At 44.5% G+C, this 22,649-nt stretch overlaps 1 protein-coding gene across 1 annotated transcript in view; it reads right to left on the bottom strand.

The window, feature by feature from the left end:
- Positions 1-22,649, bottom strand: part of TXNDC11 (thioredoxin domain containing 11) — a 55,925-nt gene that overhangs the window by 22,079 nt on the left and 11,197 nt on the right. Inside the window, exons 4-5 of the mRNA XM_037507592.1 lie at positions 21,197-21,326; positions 11,567-11,660 (exon numbers count right to left, since the gene is read on the bottom strand). Of these exons, the coding sequence (XP_037363489.1) occupies positions 11,567-11,660; positions 21,197-21,326 (224 nt within the window). The remainder of the gene's footprint in view (positions 1-11,566; positions 11,661-21,196; positions 21,327-22,649) is intronic.

Raw genomic sequence — 22,649 nt, 5'->3', positions numbered from 1 at the left:
GACCCACAGAAGCGTGCCTCTGCGTGGGTACAAGCACACAGACGTCCTAGCACAGCCTGCTGAGAGGCCCCAGGGTGATGCCACCTCACGGCAAAGAGCATGCCCAGCACCAGGGACTTGTTCTCCACACCATTCTTCAATAAAAGCAGCCAGCGCTCCTTGGAGACAGGCTGATTGCAGAGCGGGGCCAGAAGTCCGAGATGAGCCTGAAACATCTTGTCATGCCCGAAGTGGAGAGGCTCATGAAAGCATGGGGCCTCACTCAAAGGACACAGGAGCAAAACTAAGACACACCCATTGAGCAACAAATAAACAATGACCATATTCTTCCAAAGCATCAAGATGAAAGACCAGGAAAGCGTAAAGAACTGTATGGGCTGGAGGACACTTACGAGAAAAGAAAAACTTATATGCCATGTGGGGTCCTGGATTAGATCCTGGAACAAAAAGTACATACTGATGAAAACACTGGCAAAATTCAAATAAGGTCTGCAGTTCGGTTAATAACATTGTGCCAATGTTAATTTTTAGTTGTGACAAAAGTATCGTAACAAATGGTTACATAAGATGTTAATACTGGGGAACCCCAGGGAATATGGGGAGTCTGTTCTACTTCTACAACTTTTCTGGAAGGAAACTAATTCAAAATGTAATTTTAAGAAAAAGGCCATAATGTGTAAGATTAGAAGCAGGAACTTAAGAGAAGACATGAACGGGTAGAACCCAAAGCCAACACTCTCCAGGAGAGGGCTGGATCTTGATGGACGGTCAAAACCAAAATGAGAGGAAATCCATTTGATAGTCTGCCAAAGTCACCAGCGTGATTTCTTGGAACAGAGGAGTAGGAAGCAACAGCGTGCTCCAGAAGCTGAAAGGGGCCATTCAAAAGCCTGTTCAGCAGCATCAGTGAGAACGGACAGGAGGTCTGTGCAGAGCGGACTCTGCTGCACACTCTCAGGCAGCAATTTCACACTATTCTTCACACGTGGAGAACTTTACAAAAACCACCCATCTATTTAAGTTCTTCCAGAGCAGAAATCCTACGAGGCAACTCGTGTGTATAAAAATACTTTAAAAAAATTAGCAGAGCAAGGTTATAGAGTAAGAACGATGCAAGAAAGCGACACTTCGTATCCGTATTAAGAACATTCTCGGTTAAGCAGGGCCCCCAGGCTTTCTACAACAAGGGTTCTTGCATTATAAAATGAACTATTTTGTCTTAAAAGTAAATACACTTCAATATTATAATTAAGACTTTGAATTTGTTAAATAAATTCAGAAATAATGCTCTCCCTTCTCCCACCAAAAAAAAAAAAAAAGGTTAAAGCAGCATAATTCTATTTAATTAATAATAATAAAAACTCAATAAGCTCTGTTAGCTGGCCAGTTTAAAGCATCCACTAACCGGCTAGTGAGGGTGTCAGAAGACCCCTGTGAGACCAGATCTTGAAAGAACATCTGGGTACAAGAAATCATTACCGAGGGATTTCTGAAGCTGGTTGTAAAGGAAACTAGGTCAAGGTGACCACAACAGGCAGACTCACCTGTTGGCTGCTTGCCTCAAAGGTGCTGAGCCTGTGGTCCTGGGTCCCTCAGCTGCAAGCCAATGGACCGCACACACAACCAACATCTAGGCCCATTGCGTCGTGCCCATGCAGGACACAGGTCGAGGCCACTGACACCTCCATGCTAGCTCACGGGTGTGCTTTGGGTGGGACAGGCCTCGCTTCGATCCATTGAAGTTCATCTATACTTGGCACCCATGCGTGTGTGATGTACCCCCTTACTATCTTTCATGAGGCTCAGCTCTCCTCTGCCACTAAGAGAATGCTCCCCCTGCTCCCCCACACCCCCAGGCACAGCTTCCCATTGACCCCATACCCCACTGTCACCATTTACCTCATGGCAACCACCAAGGACGCATCGAGAATGGAAGGACCTGAAATTCTATGTGGTTTCCACTCAAATTCATGGGGCTCACTTTGATCTCTCTGGTATGCATCAAGGTTTTTAGGTTTTGGCCTTTTGCATAAGGTTGGAATTATCAACTATTTTGCTTAAAACCATTTGCATTAAATTCAATTTTTAATATTAAAATTTCAGTTCAGCAATAGGGCTCAGAACACACACACCAAGGCAGGAACTACTTTAGTGAGGCAGGATGTTAAAGTTCTCAAACATTCCAGAAAGAGCAAGAATTGTTGTGCATGTTCAGATCATTTTTATTAATTTCTGCTTTCCCACTCTCTGGCCAAGGCTTTAGACATGGAAGAAAAAGGAGAGCCACAGGATGACAAAAAAGTGCTCCGGCACCGCCTCAGGGTCACTTGGCATTACGCGGCGATTCATGATCAGCCACTGGATGAGGATTTCACACATTTCCAGTGACAAAGACATTCATCAAAGTGAAAACACCTCAAAGAAATGAAGCGACTGAAGAAAGGTTTTTTGCAATGTAGGAACTAGAGCTACTGCATTTTTTCCTAGAAAAGTGACTTTGAGGTTTTCAAAATCCTTAACGGAAAGCACAAAGCATTGATCTAGAAAAAATCTGCACTTGGGCACCACAGACACGACACGCACTCTGGAGTTTGCCCAAACGCTACAAAATAAACATGAAACTCCCTCATGATTTTTCTTCCTGTGAGTTAGGGAGGCAGGAAAGAGAAGTGGTTCCAAATAAGCTACACAGCAACACATGCAGTGCCTCACACAGGACAGGAAGCATACCATCCGTTCTCACTTAACCAAAAAGCGCATTAAAAGGACCCACTCAAAGATTTCCCTCATAGGAATTTCGATTACATCCCCCTTTACACCCACAGGGAAGGAAGGACTTCATAGAAGAAACATATTTGCTCTGAACTCCCTCTAGCACAGGGTCATAGGCTCTTTCCTTCAAACAGTGCTTCACAAACAGAAAACAATTCTTAGCTCTTGCCCACAAAAACAAGCCAAGGCAAATGCATTTTTTTTTAATTTATGCATAAAAGAGCTGGGGTGTAGGCCAGAAGTTGGAGGTGGTGGTGGTGAGAGGATTCACCAGAGACAGAGTGGGGAGCAGAATGGGCGGGACTGACTGAAATACACTGCTGAGGGGAGCAGTGGGCGAAGACAGGAGAGTCTGCTGCACCATGTGGATCAGCTCCCTGGCTAGGGATTGAACTCGTGATGCAGTGGCTGCGGACAGCTTCATAGCTCTGACGCTTAACTCCTGGCACCACCAGGGAGGCCCTGGAAAATGCATTCAAGCTGAAGTGTTCTTAGAGGTAATTTGGGCAAAGCTCCCTTATCTCACTGGTGAGGGACCTAAAGACCAGATTGAAGGGTGAGCGGATGGGCCATACACACAGACACTAGCCATGAAAGTAATTTATCCAGAAGAGTCGGCCCCTGCCCACAGGAACCTTGTATAAGGAAGAGACCATGAAAGTTCAAGGTAAAATTAGAAAACAATACTGGTAGCTAAATGTGAGCCTGGCTTACTAGCCCAACAGGAATTCCAAAAAGGGAGCAAGTGGTATAGAATCTCCCTCCATTCAATGTTCCCAATCTGCCAGGCCTCATGCTAGGCAGACAATATTTATCCATCCCACAGGACTGCAGCTAGGCCTTGAGAAATCAGGAAGGTGGATAATGACTAGAGAGAAGTGTTCTATTTAAAGCCGTATCACGGGACAAGGCCAGGAGGCAGAAGTGTCCATACTGTGCCACTAGCTCCATCCAGGGAGAGCAGAGGTGCATGGGTAACGCAGTCCTGTGTTCCCAGCTCACCTCCTCAGTCATTGGCATGTGATTACATTTGTTTTTTGTTTCTAAGGTAAAAATTACCAAATTTAATAACTTAAAACGCAAATTTATCTTACAGTTCTCTAGGACAGAAGTCCAAAGTGGAGTGGTTCTCACAGTGCTAAAATCAAGGCGCTAGCAGGGTTGGTTGCTTCTGGAGAATCCAGGAGAGGAACCTACCACTTTCTTGCCTTTTCTAGCTTCGGGAGGCCCCCACATTCCTTGCACCTTCAGAGCCAGCCATGACCAGACAGGTTCTCACACTGCATCACTCTTGCACCGCTCTTGGCCTCCTGAGTCCACTTTTAGGGCAGTTCAGATATGACAGGGTAATCTCCCTTTCTCAGGGTCAGCTGATTCACGACCCAACATGCAACCTTAACTCCCCTTGCTGTGTAATGGACAGATACACAGGTGCTGCAAGTGAGAACATGGATATCTTGGGGGAGTGACCCCAAGTGTTGACCTCAGAGTCTCACTTCGCTCACCTATTAAGAGGAAGTCATAGCTCTACTTCAAAGGATGCAGGTAGAAAATATATGTATACACACACACACACACACACACACACACACACACACAGAGACATTATTCTAATGTGTACCACCAGTTCCCAGAGCACCTCAGAATGCATGTGGTTAGAAAAAGATCTCAAGGAGTAATAACAGTGACCACATATAACATCCTCCCAGGAAAGCAAGCAACACCAGAACCTTTCATCCATGGAGAACTGTTAAGCCCAATGCCTGGTCTAAACACCCAAGAGTCAGACCCAGGAGCCCAAGAAAACAAAAAGCCACCTCAAAGTCAATCTTGCTTCAGAAACCAGCCACTTCTTTTCTCAACCACTTTACGAGTATCACCTAAAGGGGACCTTCAGATTTCTTGATGTTGTATAAAAGTTCACAAGTTAATAAAAAAAAAATTGTTTCCAAAAAGCTTTATTCATGAATAAGGAAGTGGAGGTGGGGGCTTTTTGTGTCCCGTACCAGCAAATCACGGCACCGTCAGATGCTACCTGGCAGAGTTCTTCCTCTAACAAATTGCTCTTTAAAAGGTTCATTACAACAGTATTTCCCAAAGGGTGTCCCTTAAAAAAGTAATGTCAGGGGGCCTCCCCGGTGGGTGTCCCTTAAAAAAGTAATGTCAGGGGGCCTCCCCGGTGGCGCAGCAGTTGAGCGCTGGGCTGCCAGGCTGCCCGCTGCCCGCAGCCTCTGCAGCACCTGTTCGATCCCCGGCCACTGGGTGAGGGTCCCACATGGTGCGCAGACCTCTCCTGCCGCGCCCACTGCTCCCCTCAGCAGTGTACTTCGGTCCTTCTGCCTGTTCTGCAACCCGCTCTGGCTCTGGTGAGTTCTCTCACCCTCCTGTGCTTCTGACTGTACCCAGTGCTTGTATAAATAAATAAATAAATCTTTAAAAAAAAAAAAAAGTAATGTCAGGGGCCTCCCTGGTGGCACAGGGGTTAAAGACACAGCTTTATTAAGCTATCGCCAGCCACTGTAGCACAAGTTCAACCCCCAGCCGGCCAGGGAGCAACCCACATGGTGTAGCAGACCTCTCGTGTCCCGCCTGCTGTTCCCCTCAGCAGTGTATTTCAGTAGATCTGTCTGTTCTGCTCCCCACTCTCTTGGTGAATCCTCTCACCACCCCCCCCACAACTCAGGCTTATACCCCAATTCTTATATGCACAAATAAATAAATCATAAAAAAAAAGTATTGTCAGCTAAGTGTAGGAATTCTTAAAGAGGGTAAAAGGGAATGGAAAAGATATCCTTGGTTAAGAGGTTAGTGTATTTTCAAGGTGACATTTAGGTAGAATGTGAATTTCAATCCAATTCCTTAGGACTCCAGGGTCAGGGTGCAGTGAGAAAGCAGTGGAAAGAGGAAGCAAGAAGAATGCGGCAGTCAGGGCTTCCACACAGTCCCCTTGAGTGAGCCCTGCACACTGATCTTGGAACCTGAAGGGCCGGGCATAAGAAATGGGGGTAGTAGGGGCATCTGGGACTTGAACTTGGCTGCCAAACTCCTCCCCACATGAGCAGCACCAAGGTGAAGTGTCCTCTATCACATTCACCTAACTTTCTAGCTACAACACTGGTACAGCAGGGGGAGGAGCCAGGAGACAAAGCACTGGTGTTGAGGCACTCAGGAAATATTGTCTGAACAAAGTGGCCTACTCTGGTGGGACACACAGGGGCACACAGGAGCATAAACACGAGTGGGCGCGGCCCGCTTGCAAGAAAAGGGAAGAGGAAGTCCTGTGTCTGGTCAGTCAGGTGATGTAACATCTGGTACAGGTGACTTAACAAAACAGAAGAAATCCTAAGTTTAAATGCTTTCAGTCACATGGCTTCGTTTGTAATTTTATACTGCAGAATTTTAAGGCCACTCCCTTATTCACACACAGAGCATTGCACATGTAATGTGGCCCTATGAAACAAGCATTTACCTTCATCTATATCTTCTCCAACCTTACAGATAAACTCAGACAAGCTAAATGTCTTGTTCAAGTTTCTAGATCCCATCAGGGGCAGAGAAAGGGTGAGGACCAGACCCTGCTGGCTTCTAGGCCACTGTTTTCCCCCTACCCCCTCCCCAGCACTGCAACCCCTTTTTAGGTCAAATAAAAAATAGTATAGAAATTTGTTCCAAATTTTCTCTCTCTCTTTTTTTTTTTAAATTTATTTATTTATTTATTTATACAAACACTGGGTACAGTCAGAAGCACAGAGGGTGACAGAATTCACCAGAGCCAGAGCGGGGAACAGAACAGGCAGACTGATGAGGTACAATGCTGAGGGGAGCAGTGGGTGAGACAGGAGAGGTCTGCACGCCATGTGGGACCCCTGTCCGTGGCCGGGGATCGAACCGGCGCTGCAGAGGCTGCAGGCAGCTTCACAGCCCAGTGCTCAACCGCTGCGCTACCAGGGGAGGCCCTCCAAATTTTCTCTTTTAAAAAGGACACAGCAGGGCCTCCCCGGTGGCGCAGCGGTTGAGCGCTGGGTTGCGAAGCTGCCCGCAGCCTCTGTGGCGCCGGTTCGATCCCCGGCTCCCCGGCCACAGGAGGAGGGTCCCACATGGCGCGCAGACCTCTCCTGCCGCCCGCTGCTCCCCTCAGCAGTGTCCTTCGGTCCTTCTGCCTGCTCTGCTCCCTGCTCTGGCTCTGGTGAATTCTCTCACCCTCCCGCGCTTCTGACTGTACCCAGTGCATGTGTAAACAAAACAAACAAATAAATAAATAAAAACATGCCTCTGTTTTAAAAAAATAAATAAATAAATAAAAAGGACACAGCTAATATAGCAACATTTACCAAGCCAAACTTTACAGCATATAATAACATAGGTGGACAAAAATCAAGTAAGCAGGCCTCCCTGGTGGTGCAGCGGTTGAGCGCTGGGTTGCGAAGCTGCCCGCAGCCTCTACAGCGCCGGTTCAATCCCCAGCTGCTCCAGCTGCTCCCGGCCACTGGAGGAGGGTCCCACCCACATGGCACGCAGACCTCTCCTGCTACCCGCTGCTCCCCTCAGCAGTGTACCTCGGTCCTTCTGCCTGCTCTGCTCCCCGCTCTGGCTCTGGTGAATTCTCTCACCCTCCCGCCCTTCTGACTGTACCCAGTGCTTGTATAAATAAATAAATAAATAAATAAATCTTTGGGGGGAAAAAAAAGAAAAATCAAGTAAGCAACTTAAAAATGCAACTCCTCCACCAAATTCTCTATAGGCAAAAGAAGAAAGAAGTCTGTCTGCCAAAATCAAATATGAAAAAGATTCAAAGAGGAACAGCGTTGCAGTCTGGGAGGAGTAGGGAAGTTCAGGAGCTCTGGTCTCCCCCTCAGGATCCAGACACCCACAGACAGACTGCCAGCCCACAATCATTCAGCACCATGGCTAGATAAGATCTATTATAAAAAATTAAAAGGCTGGAATAAATAAATCGTCATGCTGTGATCCTGAAGAGGAAGCCAAATGTCATGAGCATGTCAATTACCTCAAAGTCAATTTATAAATGTAATATAATTCCAGCCAAAGTCCAGTCAATTGTTTGGATAGAAATAAAAGAATATTCTTTTTTTTTTTTTTTTTTTTAAAGATTTATTTATTTTTATTTATTTATTTATACAATCACTGGGTACAGTCAGAAGTGCAAGAGGGTGAGAGAATTCACCAGAGTCAGAGCAGGGAGCAGAACAGGCAGAAGGACCGAAGTACACTGCTGAGGGGAGCAGCGGGCGGCAGGAGAGGTCTGCGCGCCATGTGGGACCCTCCTTCGGTGGCCGGGGAGCAGCCGGGGATCGAACTGGTGCCACAGAGGTCGTGGGCGGTTTCGCAACCCAGCGCTCAACCGCTGCGCCACCGGGGAGGCCCAGAAATAAAAGAATATTCTAACAGACTTTACAAGGTACTTAAAAGGCAAGAAGTGAAATAATATTTACTCATATAAAATGAGGTCTCTGGACCAAGAGAAACACAGAATTAGATCCAACTGCTTATATAGGAATCTACTTTGTGACCAAGCAGGCATTATCAAGATGAGGGAGAAAGGAAACATCTTTTTGTAAATGGTTCTGATGAACCAAAATGAAGGAGGAGGGGAACCACTGTGCTCTGTATCTTAAGTCAAAGTAAATCTAGGTAATGTAAAGTGCTAAATAATTTTTACATTGAAAAGTGAACCAATCAGTTATCAGCATTTTAGGGGAAAAAAATGGAAATCAAGACAAAAGTCACAGATTTAACTACATGAAAATACAGACTCATTGATTAATAATGATAAAAGTAAAACAGCTAAGAAAATAATGGGCAGAAATATAACAAAGGGTTATATTTTACAGGAACAGGCAGGGATTACAGAAACTGATGAGTCAGCCCCAAGCCTGAGGTCCGCAGGCTGAGCTGAAAGCAGAGTTGAAACAACACAAACAGAAGCCTTCAGTGTTAAGTGGCGAGGCGCTAAGAGAATGTCCCCATCTCCCCTGCTGCGCGGTATAGAGCACCGAACATCAGCTGGTATCACGGGGGGTGGAATGAGGATCTTCAACTAGACCTCGCGTTCCTCAGGGCAGGCGTGTGCCCCCTCACATGCAGCCATGTAACTGCACGCCCCGCTGGTGGGAGGATGCCCTATCCAGGGTGGGCTCAGAAAACACGTGGCCAGGAAGCTTCACGCAACAAATGGGGAAATAGAGAACAGCCTGGCTACTTCTAAGAACGTTTCTGAAGAATCATGAAGTCAATGGAAAGACGCCCATTCTGTCAACGCCGTGTGGCCCACTCTACCAGGTCTGCTTCCTTCCACCAGTCTAAACTCTCTACCTACGCTCTCTATAAGCAAACACTAAGTGTCAGAGGAGTCTTAGGCCTCCATGTCCCTACACAATCTAAATACCACACTGACCCAGAGTTTACATTTGAAACTGTACCACTGAAACAAGTGAGCACATGTTTCTCTTACCCAAACATGTGCTATTAATAGTAAATAAAATACCATTTGAATCTGGGTAGGAGAAAGAAAAGGGTTTAATACCCCAAATGCCCAAGGCAAGAATTATTTTAGGCAAGCCTCCATAATGCACATATTATGGAAAAATCATCATTCCAGATTTGTCATTTTCTTCTACAATGGTTCAATAAGCTTAAGTGGAAGTTTACCCACAAAAATGGGTAAAAAATGACTAATTAGAATGAATCTCAGTTCTTGAAACAGGATTTATGAGATGCAGCTAGAATCACAGCGTTGGGAAGAAAGCTGCAAAGGCTCCGTGCACTGGGCTGGTCTGGAGAGGAACAGTCATGCAGTCGCCTGCCCAAATTAGTGATTTGACCAACGGGGTTCACTTACCACCTTCAAATACTTTTTACCAATGTATTATCATTCTTTGCTTGGAAAAAGGGGGCCACTATCTTCTACAGATCTTTCCAGAATTTCAGGAACTTCTGGTTGAAAAAATATTTAAGTCGAATCATTGGGTACACAATATAAGCTAAACAGGTAATAAAACATCCTTCTGTGATTTTGAAGTATCTTCTGAATAGCCAGAATGCACCACTTTTGGGGAATGACTCTAGATACACTTTCAGGTGGAATCTTCAACTGAGATCTTCTCTGAAGGACTTTATTTAATATTCAAAGAAGAGCTTTGAATATCTGCTTTTTGAGCTGATTTATTTCCAAAGTTCAAACTTTGACTCAAACTGAGTCTTGAGGGCGCAGTTGTGTCTATCAAGCGGACAGAAGACACACTGATGTGACAGCTTGATTCCTCCCCCCAGTGTCCCCAGGTGAAAATAATGACTACAGTAAATTCTCTACACATAAAACTTAAGACACTGTAGGGCATCCCTGGTGGCGCAGCAGTTGGGCGCTGGGTTGCGAAGCTGCCCGCAGCCTCTGCAGCGCCGGTTCGATCCCCGGCTGCTGGGCAAGGGTCCCACATCGCGCGCAGGCCTCTCCTGTTGCCCACTGCTCCCCTCAGCAGTGTATTTCGTCAGTCTGCCTGTTCTGCTCTCCCCTCTGGCTCTGGTGGATTCTCTCACCCTCCCGTGCTTCTGACTGTACTCAGTGCTTGTATAAATAAATAAATTAATTAATAAATCTTTAAAAAAAAAAAAAAACTTAAGACATTATACACGTTAAAGTGGCCAGTCATGCAATTATTTGCTATATTAGTAATATACTGCTATAATAGCAAAAAATAAAATTCCAGGCCCTCTACTATGCAGTAGCAGGAGAGGACAGCATGTTACGGAGGAGCTGCTGAGGGAAAGCAGACATGGTCCTTACCCTGACCCTCTCACTTGACAAATCCTGCCTGAGCTGCTGCTACAAACCACACACTGGAGAAAGGACACTGATCTGAAGACACACACTCTCTCCCCTCTGAACTCTCACGGTCTGGGGAGGAAGAGAGCCAGCAGACAGATCGTCTCCTAACTCCAGACACGAATACCCGACGTCACTGTCACGCGAGACAGCAGTGTGGCGCCAGCTGAGATGGTGCAGGGGTCGTGGCTGAACCCTGAACCTCCAGCTGTTAGGTAGAGGCTGAGACCTAGGGGCTGGGGAGATGGAGGGCGCCTTCCAAGCAGGACCAGCACGTGCAAAGGCTTAGTGTGAAGAAGGACAAGTGAATGCAAGGGAGGGACCTTGGCCAGAGCAGTCCCAAAGGAGAGGGCGACGGGTGAACAGATGACAGAGCAGCTAACAGAGAGCCGACGGGATGATGGGTGCAGAGAAAGGGCACAGGGCGAGGAAAACAGGTGGGACACAACATTTCATTGGAAAGGCAGGACCCCGAACAGCATAGGATTCAGCCGAATAAAAAAGGATGGATTTCAGAACATGAAACTGGCGGCGGGCTTATGCTGTAATGTGATGCGGCTTCTACTCTTATAAAAACACTTCCTGAAGGAAACGGACCCGTAAGTGATGGCAGACCCAACAGCCAACGGAACCACTGAACACGGACCCACGCTTAAAACTACATGAATAAAGAGAAGTGTCCTAATATATAACTACAAAATATATAAAATATAGGTACAAAAGTTGTAACTGCAGGCACAGTAAGGTCAAGCTACATCTAAGAGACCACACCGGAAAGAGCACAGTATTTTCTGCTTGCCAAGAGAACATAAAACAATGTAATTATTTACTACGAACACACAGAGAAACAGAATTAACGGAATTAAAATATATAACCCCATGATAACCCATGCAAAGGGAGGTATCAGGACACACGTCTGTGAAAGTGCTATGGTCTTAACGTGAACCATTTACCTTTCTTTAATGAGTGTAACGCGGAGGTGAAGAAGGTCAGGTAGCCAGGAGGCTGTGGTGAGCCACTGAACTCAAAGTACCCGAGGACTCCAGGCTGCAGGGACAAGAACAGAATTAGGTGACTCAGGCAACATTGGTCACTGTGCACAGGGCATTTTGAAACAAGAAAGACGTGCCATTGTCATCTGAACACTGCAATTTGTGGCACCCCACTTTCCCCCAAGGGCGAGCCACGCGAGAGAAGTGCAGGTGAGGAGCCCTCCGCTTGAGCAGCCGCCCGGTGGAGGTTAGGGGCTGCGACACAGCAGCATGGACAGGCGGGCATGTGGTCACGAGGGGCTTTGCTTTCCCCGTCTTGTGGGTCCCTGGCTAAAAGCTCACTGTCAAGTACAACTAGCTTTTGTCCAACGACTCCAGGCAAGCTATCTCCATCGCGCCTTTCTCTTTCGACTGCTTCCTCTCGCTCCGCGCGCACTTCACACTGACTGAGTCCTTCAAGGGGCACATTCGGAACCCAGCCTCACCCCACAGAGGCAAGCCCCCTTCGTTCTTAATAGTTATTGGGTCAAAGTCACTTGATTCAAAAGGTAAGGTGGAAATTTCATTTGTCGGTAAGTTTAAAATCCATGTGTTGTATAAAAGCGTAAATTTCTGCTGGGCAGCAGAGCACACATACTGGTTTTTCACATCTAAATCACTTGCTTATTCTAATTAAGATTCAACTTTAAAGAAACCCATTAGTTTTCATTTGGTAGAAAACTGAAAGCCACAATGTTTAATCCTAACATCTGAAAAACCCAACAAATAAGTAAATTCTCAAACAGAGCAAATCAGGAAGCACAGTCACTGAAGACAGGGTTTTTTTTTTTCGTCCCTGAACATGTTTCAAACGTGTTTCACAAACCAAGCTAGAGCTGACAGACATTGTATGATCAGAAAGTGTTGGGTTCTTAGGTTTCAAAGCACACTTTGCTGGTGTAGGAAGTTTTCCTGTCAAGAACTAAGATAAAACCTTTGAAAATTCGGGCCTCCCCTGGTGGCGCAGCGGTTGAGAGCTGGGCTGCAAAGCTGCCTGCAGCCTCTGCAGTGCCAGTTCGATCCCCAGCTACCGGTGAGAGTCCCACATGGCGCGACAGACCTCTCCTGCCGTGCCCACTGCTCCCCTCAGCAGTGCATTTCTTTGTCAGTCTGCCTGTTCTGTTCCCCACTCTGGCTCTGGTGAATTCTCTCATCCTCCTGCACTTCTGACTGTACCCAGTGTTTGTACAAATAAATAAATAAATAAATAAATCTTTAAAAAAAAAAAAAACTGAAAAAAAAAAAAAATCCTGGACTTTGAAAACTATAAAAAAACACCTTCGAAAATTCTACTCACTTAGCTAATACTGGACAGAAGAAATCAAAATGGAAACTAATGGAAAGAAAACAGACTCATTAAGTTTCTCTAAATTCTGACAATCTCCTAAACCCAACCCAATGTAATGAATTCATTCGAAGTATCAGTAAACAACTCATGGCTGAAGATCAAAAAGGGTGACAATCAGTTCTCTCCCTGTAACACGCCACCTCAGGCAGACATGTGACTCGCAGACACAGCTGTAACTACACGCCTGCAGGCAACTACATGTGCTCATGTACACACTTCACACATGCTCATGTACGCACTTCACACATCAGTGGAAGTTCAGACACTTTAACTGAGTCTTTGAGGGAAGCCCAAATTAAACCTTTAAAAGTGAATACAGGTAGGGGTGTTTGCAGGGGTCATTCCTGGGTCTTCTACAGGGTGAGGGTTTGTCGATGTCATCACTGCTGCATTTTCCCCAAGGGGCCTCCACAGCTTGGACAAAGGAGCCTCTATCTTCAAAAGAACTGATGTTAAGATTTTCAAGCAGGCTGTTTAAAGGAAGTCCACAAACAGGCCACACAGACAACTCCACGGCATCATTATTTTCACTTTCATTGCCAAAGAAATAAAGAACAATGACCTGAGGTTGTATAAATTGTAAAATACTACCTATTTAGAACACACAAAACAGGCAAATCTATTTTATGAGCTATTTTTCCAATATTCACAATGCTGTGACAAGTCTATTAAATTTTGGAAACTGATATTTCAGAACATAACTTAAAATTAACACTTCAAAATAATAAAAGGAGAAAATAAAATGAAATGACAGTTATCCATTTATCTCTTCTGCAAAGCAGCATTTAAAAGTCACTAAGCCAGCTCTGGTTATGCTTTAGGTAAAACAAGATTTATAACCATTTCCCCAGTTTCAATGGCTGCTCACCAGAAGCTGTACTTGAGAGGTGATAGCATATTTCTGAGAGTGCCTGTATATCTGGGAAAAGGGGAGTCAGGGACAAAATGCACCTGGGTATCCCCATACACAAACCTCTCTAGGTTGGCCCCTGGTTTGCTCAGGTGCAACTATACCGAGCAGCGGGTTCCCAGCAGACAACCCTAAGCTTGCCTAGTGCACTTTGAGGCTCTCTTTTAGAGGAGCCAGACTAACCTGGCCACTTAGAGGCACAAGCCCCGCTGATCCACAGCTCACCCATCTTTCCTCTGACTTTCAACAAAGTGTAAAGACCATTGAGCCTGGGTTCCAACTGCATGTCTCTCTTGGTCCCTTCCCAGATGCTGAAACAGTCCCCAGAGGAACAGTCAGAGGAACCAAGTGCCAGCGCTCTTCTCTCCTCATTGTCCAATGAAAGTTTCCATCAGGACATACCTCCGTAAGCTCATCTCCTACCACTCAGCCCTCAGCTCTGGCCCCACCAGTCCCATCCCACCTCAGGACTTCTGCACTTACTCTTTCCACCTTCTCCAAATCTCCTCAGGGCTGGGTCATACCACATAGCCATACTTTATAACCTTTGTTCAAATGTCATTTCCCTGAAGAGGTCTGCTGTGTCTTCTAAAATAATTACACCCCAATTCCCTGCCCTCAGATCTATTCTATCATCATCCTTCTTAATTTTTATTTGTGAGACTTACCAGGAATTACCTTGTATATTAGTTTCCTAGAGCTGCCATAACAAATGAGCACTAACTTGGTAGCTTGAAACAGCAGAAATTTATTCTCTCACTGTTCTGGAAGCTAGAAGTCCAAAATCAAGGTGTTGGCCTGGCCATGTTCTCTGTAGCCCTAGGGAAGAAGCCTTCCCTGCCTCTCTCCCTATTTCTGGTGGCTCCAAGAATTCCTTGGTGTGGGGCTGATCACTTCAGTCTCTGCCTTCATCTTCATATGGCCTTCTTCCCTCTCTCTTCCCTGTGCCTTCTTCTGTGTCCTCTCCTCTAATTATAAACACAGACCAGTCAGTGGGCTAGGGACCCTCTCGCAATCCAGAATTGAGATCCTTAACAAATGACATCTGCAAAGACACTATTTCCAAATAAGGCCACATTCTGATGTTCCAGGCGTACGTGAACTGTGGGATGACATTACTCAATCCCCTATGCTTTGCTTGTTTTCTATCTCCACACTGTAACTCCATGCAACAGAGGCACTCTCTTGTTCATTACTACAATTCCATGCCTGGCACGGAGCAGCATCAAATAAATATGTTAATGAATGAACAAGAATAAGTAAGACAAGTTCCTCCAACAAGTTTACAATTTTAGCAAAGAACAAAGCATGACTAAGTACCAGATTATAACTTGACCCAGTTTTGGATTTTAATTTCACTTTGTGATGTACAGAATATGTGATACCTGCTAAAACTGGCTATGTCCAGGAGGCCGGGAAATCCTCATCAGCGTAAATGCTTTCTTTAATTAAGAGTACACCACATGCAGTGTGGCACAAGTGTCAGCAGAGGGCGTGCACACCCCCCCAAGTGGCTGCGTGTGTGCTTAATAGCAACTTAAGTATTTCTGTATTAATGTTAAAAAACACCTAAGAAAATTTTGAACTATTTAATTAACAGTGCTATGAAACTATGAACTGACCGAAACAGCATTTACTTATGTGCTCACAGTGGGCCTTTACTAACAAATAATATGACAACAGCCAGTGCCAGGCATTCTACTAGGTTTTTCTCTAAAATCCTTAGATTTCCTATCACCTGGCAATTTACCAGCATCTCCCCCACCTTCAACAAAAGATTCCCAAGCCTTTCCCCATCCCATTTAAGTTTAAAACAATTTGGTTTACCAAAACTGTTAAGAATAAATGAACATTGGGGCTGGTGGCGCAAGGGTTAAGACACAACCTATGAAGAAATCTGCAGCCACTGCAGCACGAGTTCTATTCCTGGCCAGCCAGGGAGCAACCCACATGGTGCAACAGACCTCTCCTGACTTGCCCCACTGCTCTCCTCAGCAGTGTGTTTCAGTCAGTCTGCCTGTTCTGTTCCCCACTCTGTCCCTGGTGAATCCTCTCAACCCCCACCCCCCCACACACACACACCTCTGGCCTGTACCCCAGCTCTTGTATGCATAAATAAATAAATCTAAAAAAAAAAAGAATAAATGAACAGATGCATGCTAAATCACTGCTCTTAAGCAGGTAAGTTAGATAAATTAATGAAAAGATTAAGGAAACATTGTGACCACAGGCAGGAGAGTTACAGGTAACACTGCGGGCGTGTGGTGGGTAGATGAAAGGCACACATACATGACTGATAAAGATGCTACTGATTCCCGAGACTAACGATGCCTAAAAAATACCAAAATGAGAACAGTCATAAAACTAGTGACTTGCAAGTAACATAACCACTTCTCAGTCCTACTCCCTTTTGGGTCAACTTACCGTCCACCATAATAAAATTAACACTGGGTTCTACTTGCCCACAATAACAAATTACTTTTTGTATCTGCATCTTAAATAGGCTGAAGAGTCCTCAAGGAAGAGGGAGTCTGCAATTGGAGTAAATGAAGAAAGCAGAAGCTCTTAGCGGTTTACAAGAAGACGTAAAGCTCTTCATCTTCCTCTGCAGTATCCACTGCAAGTTCACTTCAGTTTTTACCTGCATTTATTATTTATAAGGCAGGTATGAAATTAGTGCACTGGGAAGAAAATGCTACCATACACAGAAGAGTTCCAGTTCTGCAGAAGAAAGGCTAAGAATGAGCTGATAATGATGGGAACGAGTAAAACCCTGCTGCTGTAACTGTAGGTCAACTGCCACGGCCCCTTCCTTGATCACTGCTCATCCTCAGAACCACTTGTCACAATGAAGGAGAAAAGTTCCAGTAAAATTAAAAAGCCAACATCTTCAAAAAAGTTCTACCATAAAAGAGAAACGTTCAAAAACAACATGAACGTTAAATCTTCAAAGTTTCAATTCCAAGAGCTAATGACCTTCTCGTAGAAGCAAGACGCTGGGGGGCCGTGACCTCTCCATGCCTTGTTTTCCAAATGTGCTCAAAGGACTTAGTCGGGAAAACCCCAAGGCACTTGCAAACTGGAAGGTACTTACCAAGGCACAGTCTCCTCACTGTTTGCTAATTAACGACTAACATATTTTGGAATTTACAGCCAGCTATTTATAACACTCACCCTTTCACTGTCCTTCTGTGATGTTCAAGTGAGCTAAAGGCAATTAGTTTTCCTAAAAATTGCATCTGGGCTCAGAGGCATACTTTATAAACATAAAACTATGATTAATGATTAGCAACCTGATTTGGGAAGGTTTGAGATATCTGAGTCAAAGTAAAATATTTCCCACTGGTAACAAACTAGGTAATTCGCCACCAAATCTTCTGAAATAGGATTTCGAAAGTATTCTTCCATGGGAACTTGCAAAAATTCAAACAGCAATATAAGTTTGTATGAACAGTTTAGTATATATATAATAAAACTTTGTGTCAAAATAGAAAATTGCTAATTCCAAGATACCACCACTTCCTAAGCTCTACATTCTTAACTGCACAATTTTATGTTGGCTTGTATTGCTCATATATATCTGGCTTAGAGACAAATAAACAAAATTCATCAATATGACTTACTAATAAGGGAAAATTATCAAATGCACTCCTACAAGATGTCACAAATACATCTAGAGATACGGCAAAAAATGACGTCATTTTAATAAACCTCAGAAGTGCCATAAAAACATTAAATAAAGTGGACTCTATAGCTCAGTGGTCAGAGCACTGGTCTTGCAAAAACATTAAATAATTATTTCAGACCAATTATATCTCAATTAACACACTTGATATTGCAATCCATACTTTAAAAAAATATGAATCAGGAGATATGTCTCTTGATCAACACAAGAATCTTTCATAGCAATATTTCTTTAAATTGGCAAGCTCCTTAACACAGTGAGGGTACATGTATGCTCACTCTTGACTCTAGTGCCCCACAGACACCACCTCAGAATTCTCCATTCAGTTACTGCTTAACTTCCATCCCCTCTCCATTGCCATAAACAGATAAACTTGCCACAGGCAGAATCTGGCATTCTGTGTACTATGTGAAGAGCGATGTTGCTACTAAGCTGGAGATGTATCATCTTAAGGCCTGACTTGGAGAAATGGAATCATTTAGAGCAGCCTCAAGGAATACTTGGCCTCGTCTGGATACTCTGAATTGTCACAAGAGGAAAGCACACAGTGAGCGGAGGCCAGGATGCTGCTCCACATCCTGCTGAGCACAGCACAGCCCCTCAACTCAGAGTTCCCTGAGCCCAAACTTGAAAACTCTTAGGTTGAGAAACTCAATTTAAAAGAAAGTTTAAAAGTCTATTGTGTTGCAAAGTAGGCTCCAAAACTTCTTTTAACTTTCCTATTTACTTGTCTATCAAACTCAGGACAGGCATTTCTGGATCTGGAGCTTCTGAGACAGACAGCACATCCTCCCAGGCAGAACTGGTAGGTTTCACAAGATAAACGTCTTCACAAGTGTCACGCTGGGCTTGACTCCCGAGTTCTTTCACAATTAGTCAAATATTGTCTCTTGCCAACCAGAAGATTTCATCTCGATGAGATAGAATAGACACTAGCACAATAAAAGCCGTCTACAGCTTTGGGGAGGAAGTCCATTTTAAAGACAGACGCACATGCAGGGGCCCAGCTAGGTGGCACACAGGCAGTTCCCTTTTAAAGGCTGGGTAATTACTGTTATACATCATTCTAATGAAATGACTAGCACTGGGGTGACCTCACTGGTAAGTCAATGAGCCTGAGTCAGGGTCAGTACTGGCAGCAGAGCCTCTGGATGCCTCCTAGCAGCGGACTCAAGGACTGCAAAGGTTTTGAAAGGCAAGTTATCACCTCTGCTGCTCAGTCCCAGTCCGCAGAGACAACTAGAGTCAACACTACAGTCAGCTCAGGGGCAATAAATAAAATAAGCAATAAATAAAACTGTCTTAAAAAATATTTTCCCAACTAAAACCTGATGCACCTTCTTCTGTCTGCCTCTCTCCAACCTCTAAACTTCCCCAAAGGCAAAATAGTCAGGAGACATTATCTCAGCCAACAAGACATCTGCAAAACACTCAGAAATTCGAGTCTCATTCATATCAGGGCTTCTAGAATCCTAGCTGAGCTCTTCTTATCCCGTGACCTCTGCTAAGACCTGAAGCAGATTTGGCTCAGAACTTGGTGACACCAAACTCTTAATAGAGCTGGAAGTTACAATGCCACTGCCTTGCAGTGAGTGCTCTGGTTACTATGCTAACAGATCTCAAGTTTTTCTCTACTCTTTTTTAAGAAGAGGAAACACATGCTCTGTGATATCTGCAGATGTTCCACAGTCCTGCTCCCATTTCTCTTTACTTTTTAGGAGACAGTATGAAAATTTAAAGAAAAAAAGAAAGGTTATGAACCAAAGCTGGGTCCAATAATTCCACAGAAGTCCTAACAGAGCAAAATCAAAGCAAGATGCCCAGACCTCTGCAGGTCACTTCTTAATACTTTAATTACAAGACAAAGTTTTTTTTAACATAAACAGGGAATTTGGTATTATCCACATTTTAAGTTTTCTCAATAGTACTAGATACCAGGATTTTTCCAATATGTTTATTTTACTGATAATAAGTTTCTGTTTATTGGGAATCCAGTGCATTTTCTAGTTCACTTCACTGAAACCCTGTTTTACAGCTGAGGTGAAGAAACAAGCCCACAGGCTGGAGCTGAGCTTAACTCAGGTCTGTGACTCCTGATTTCCTCCCCAGCACCGCTCTTTGGTCACCCTGCCTGCCATCTGCAGCAAATCCGCTATCACCCTGCGTGGCACCTACCAGTTCAAAGGAGCCTCAAGAACATCCTGGGGTCCAGGCGCTTGACTCCTGGCAGGTGAATGACCTGCCCCAAGTCACAGATCCAGTCAGTGTGGCCAAAGGGGCTGGACCTGGGGCTCTACCCCCGAGGGGAGCCCCTGCCCACCGGCCTGCCCAGGCAACACAGGAGACAAGCCTAGCAGCATGGAAATCAGTCTTTACTCACAGGGCTGTCCTGCACATCTAAGAACCAGAGTTCTTAGTTCTGCGCACCAGAGTTTAACACTGGTGCTGGGGAGTCCACTCACCGTTAACATATAAATAACATTTCTACATGATCCAAAAAAAGCTATAGATGCTACTCTGGAAGCAACACATACGCGATCAACATCCAACACACACGGCGCAAAGGGCAGGTCCAACCCAGGGAGCAGATCCTCAGTCAGTGAGCTCTGGGCTCCTGTGGCTCTTTTCACCCTCGGGTGCTTAGGGGACTCACCTTTGCTGTGCCTAAGTTGTCACTTACAATTGCTGTGCCCAAGTATGATTTTGCACTTGTTCCAATTAATTTTTATGTGCAACTATTTATCATTTACTGAGGTTATTTTAAACTTTATGCTCGCCTCTCTCCTTAATAAAAGCTGAACACTCACTGAAGCGCCTACAAAAATGAGACTCCGGGTTGAAGCTTGCAGTGGGAAAGCAGTACAGAAACCAAGTTAGGAAACTCTTGTTACTGAAAACTCAGAATAATTAGGACTTAAATAAAATAAAAAGGAACATGTTTTTCTTTTTAAACTAAGCTACAACTGACCACAAAAACCAGGTAGCTCATAGTTAAGGGCCCAAAAGCATCAAATAAAACTTTTAAAAATTTGTAGCAACAGGGGCCTCCCTGGTGGCGCAGGTGGTTGTGCGCAGCGCTGTGAAGCTGTCTGTCCACGGCCTCCGCAGTGCAGGTTCGATCCCCGCCGGCCTTGGAGCAACCCACATGGCAAGGAGACCTCTCCTGTCTCGCCCGCTGCTCCCCTCAGCAGCATATTTCATCAGTCTGCCTGTTCTGTTCCCTGCTCTGTCTCTGGTGAATCCTCTCACCCTCTACCCTCTCACGCATCTGGCCTGTACCCCGGCTCTTGTATAAATAAATCTTAAAAAAAAAAATTTGTAGCAACAGATAAATTAATTCTTACAGGTTCTAAGTTAACTGTGAGACAAGCTGAAAAATGGGTGAAAAATTCTCAAAAATTAGACAAGATTTTGTAAGTATTCTATGCCCCTAAACCTTGCTTGGCCAAGTAATTCCTAAAATCAAGTTTCTCCAAAAGCACTTAATTGGGGCTTTTCCACAATGTGATCTTTCATTTGCTGCACATCACGAGGTACACCCCCCCCCCCAAAAACAATCTAATCCAACCCGATGAAGCCTGGGGAGGAGGAGATATGAAAGACAGGTACCTCGTAGTTTGAGAGAAAATCTAGTAATTCTGATTGAGATGGGATGTAGAGAAGTGGTGTCATCACTCGGCGGACAAACTTCTCAATGTAAACAGCACTCATGGGGCCTTTGTATTCGATTGGTCCAAAACTAGTACCAAAAAAATAAACATAAAAAATAAAAATAATACACCATGCATTAAACCGGTAATGTGCAACTGAAATCATCAACACCACACAATGAAAACATCTTGCTTTAGGACCCCAACTGGTTCACACCTTTGACTCAGGAGGTGCCTGGGAGCCAACTGAGAATCACCACTGTATGTGAGGGGAGGCAGACACAGCCAGTACTCATCTCAAACTTAATACAACTGCAAGCTTAATTTCAAAACAAAGAACATTCATTCTAGTCTGGGGGGGGGGGGTGAAATACATAATTCCCACAATAACATTTCTTTAAAAAACAAAGCAAAACATACAAGCAACCCTGGAACTGGAACAAATGGTAAAGAATTTCAGGATCTTAACCAGATTCAATGGAGGGGGCGGATTTTCTTTCACATCATTCTAAAATAAGTAACCAGTGGAACAGAAAGGATCACTAAATGAACGTCACACCTACTGAAAACTTTATTTCAGCAACAAAAAAATTCTGTGAAACTAGGAAGTCAGGGACTCTAACTCCTCCCGCTCAGCCCCAGTTGTGCTTGGGGATGCACAGGAATTCCTCTTGGTACTGCTAAGCACTACTACTGCCATTCTGCCCCTACTATGCCAGTCAGAGTCCTCCCATGGCTTTCTTCAGTCCTGCACAGTACACACACTGCTCAGCTCTAACTGGACAGTATGTGGCAGGGGTTAAGGAGTACAGAGAAATTCAGCAGCTCGACAGCCATTCTTCCTCTACACGGGAACTGACGTTAAGCTCACTGTGAATAGCAACACTAGCCAGAGCACAGTAAAGAATTCTATGACTGCTGTGATGACAATACTGTACTATATGGCTACAGAAATTAACACAAACACACATATAATGTGATGAGATAAACACAATTCTTCAGTGTGCACTGCAGATATGATGCCAGACAGAGGACAATTAGCATGGAAAAAATAAAAATAGCCTCCTACGTGTGCAGCTGGGAGAGTTTTCATGATTCTATCAATTCAGAACGTAATATGGTTAATTTGTTAACTAATTTGATTTTAAAAATTATCATCACCACCAACCCCACCCACCACCACCAACCCCACCCACCGCCACCAACTTTTAATTTAAATGAAGAACCCAGAAAAGCATCTGTTCAGAAAAAGGAGCCATCCAATTTGGAAACCTCAACTAACAAAGGAAACACATTTTGTTGAGTTCTCCCAAGTGTCCGTGTCTTGTAAGAGCTAAGAAGATTGCAAAATGCAGGATGTGGAACAGTTTTTACCCACATCTTACAGTCTTAGCTACAGGACTACTGACCTA

This window comes from Talpa occidentalis, unplaced genomic scaffold (genome assembly GCF_014898055.3).
Source record: "Talpa occidentalis isolate TD23 unplaced genomic scaffold, MPIMG_talOcc4v2.1 talOcc4.12, whole genome shotgun sequence".
Lineage (NCBI taxonomy): Eukaryota > Metazoa > Chordata > Mammalia > Eulipotyphla > Talpidae > Talpa > Talpa occidentalis.
Note: the sequence above shows the minus strand (reverse complement) of the source record. Positions and strands in the feature narration are given on the sequence as shown.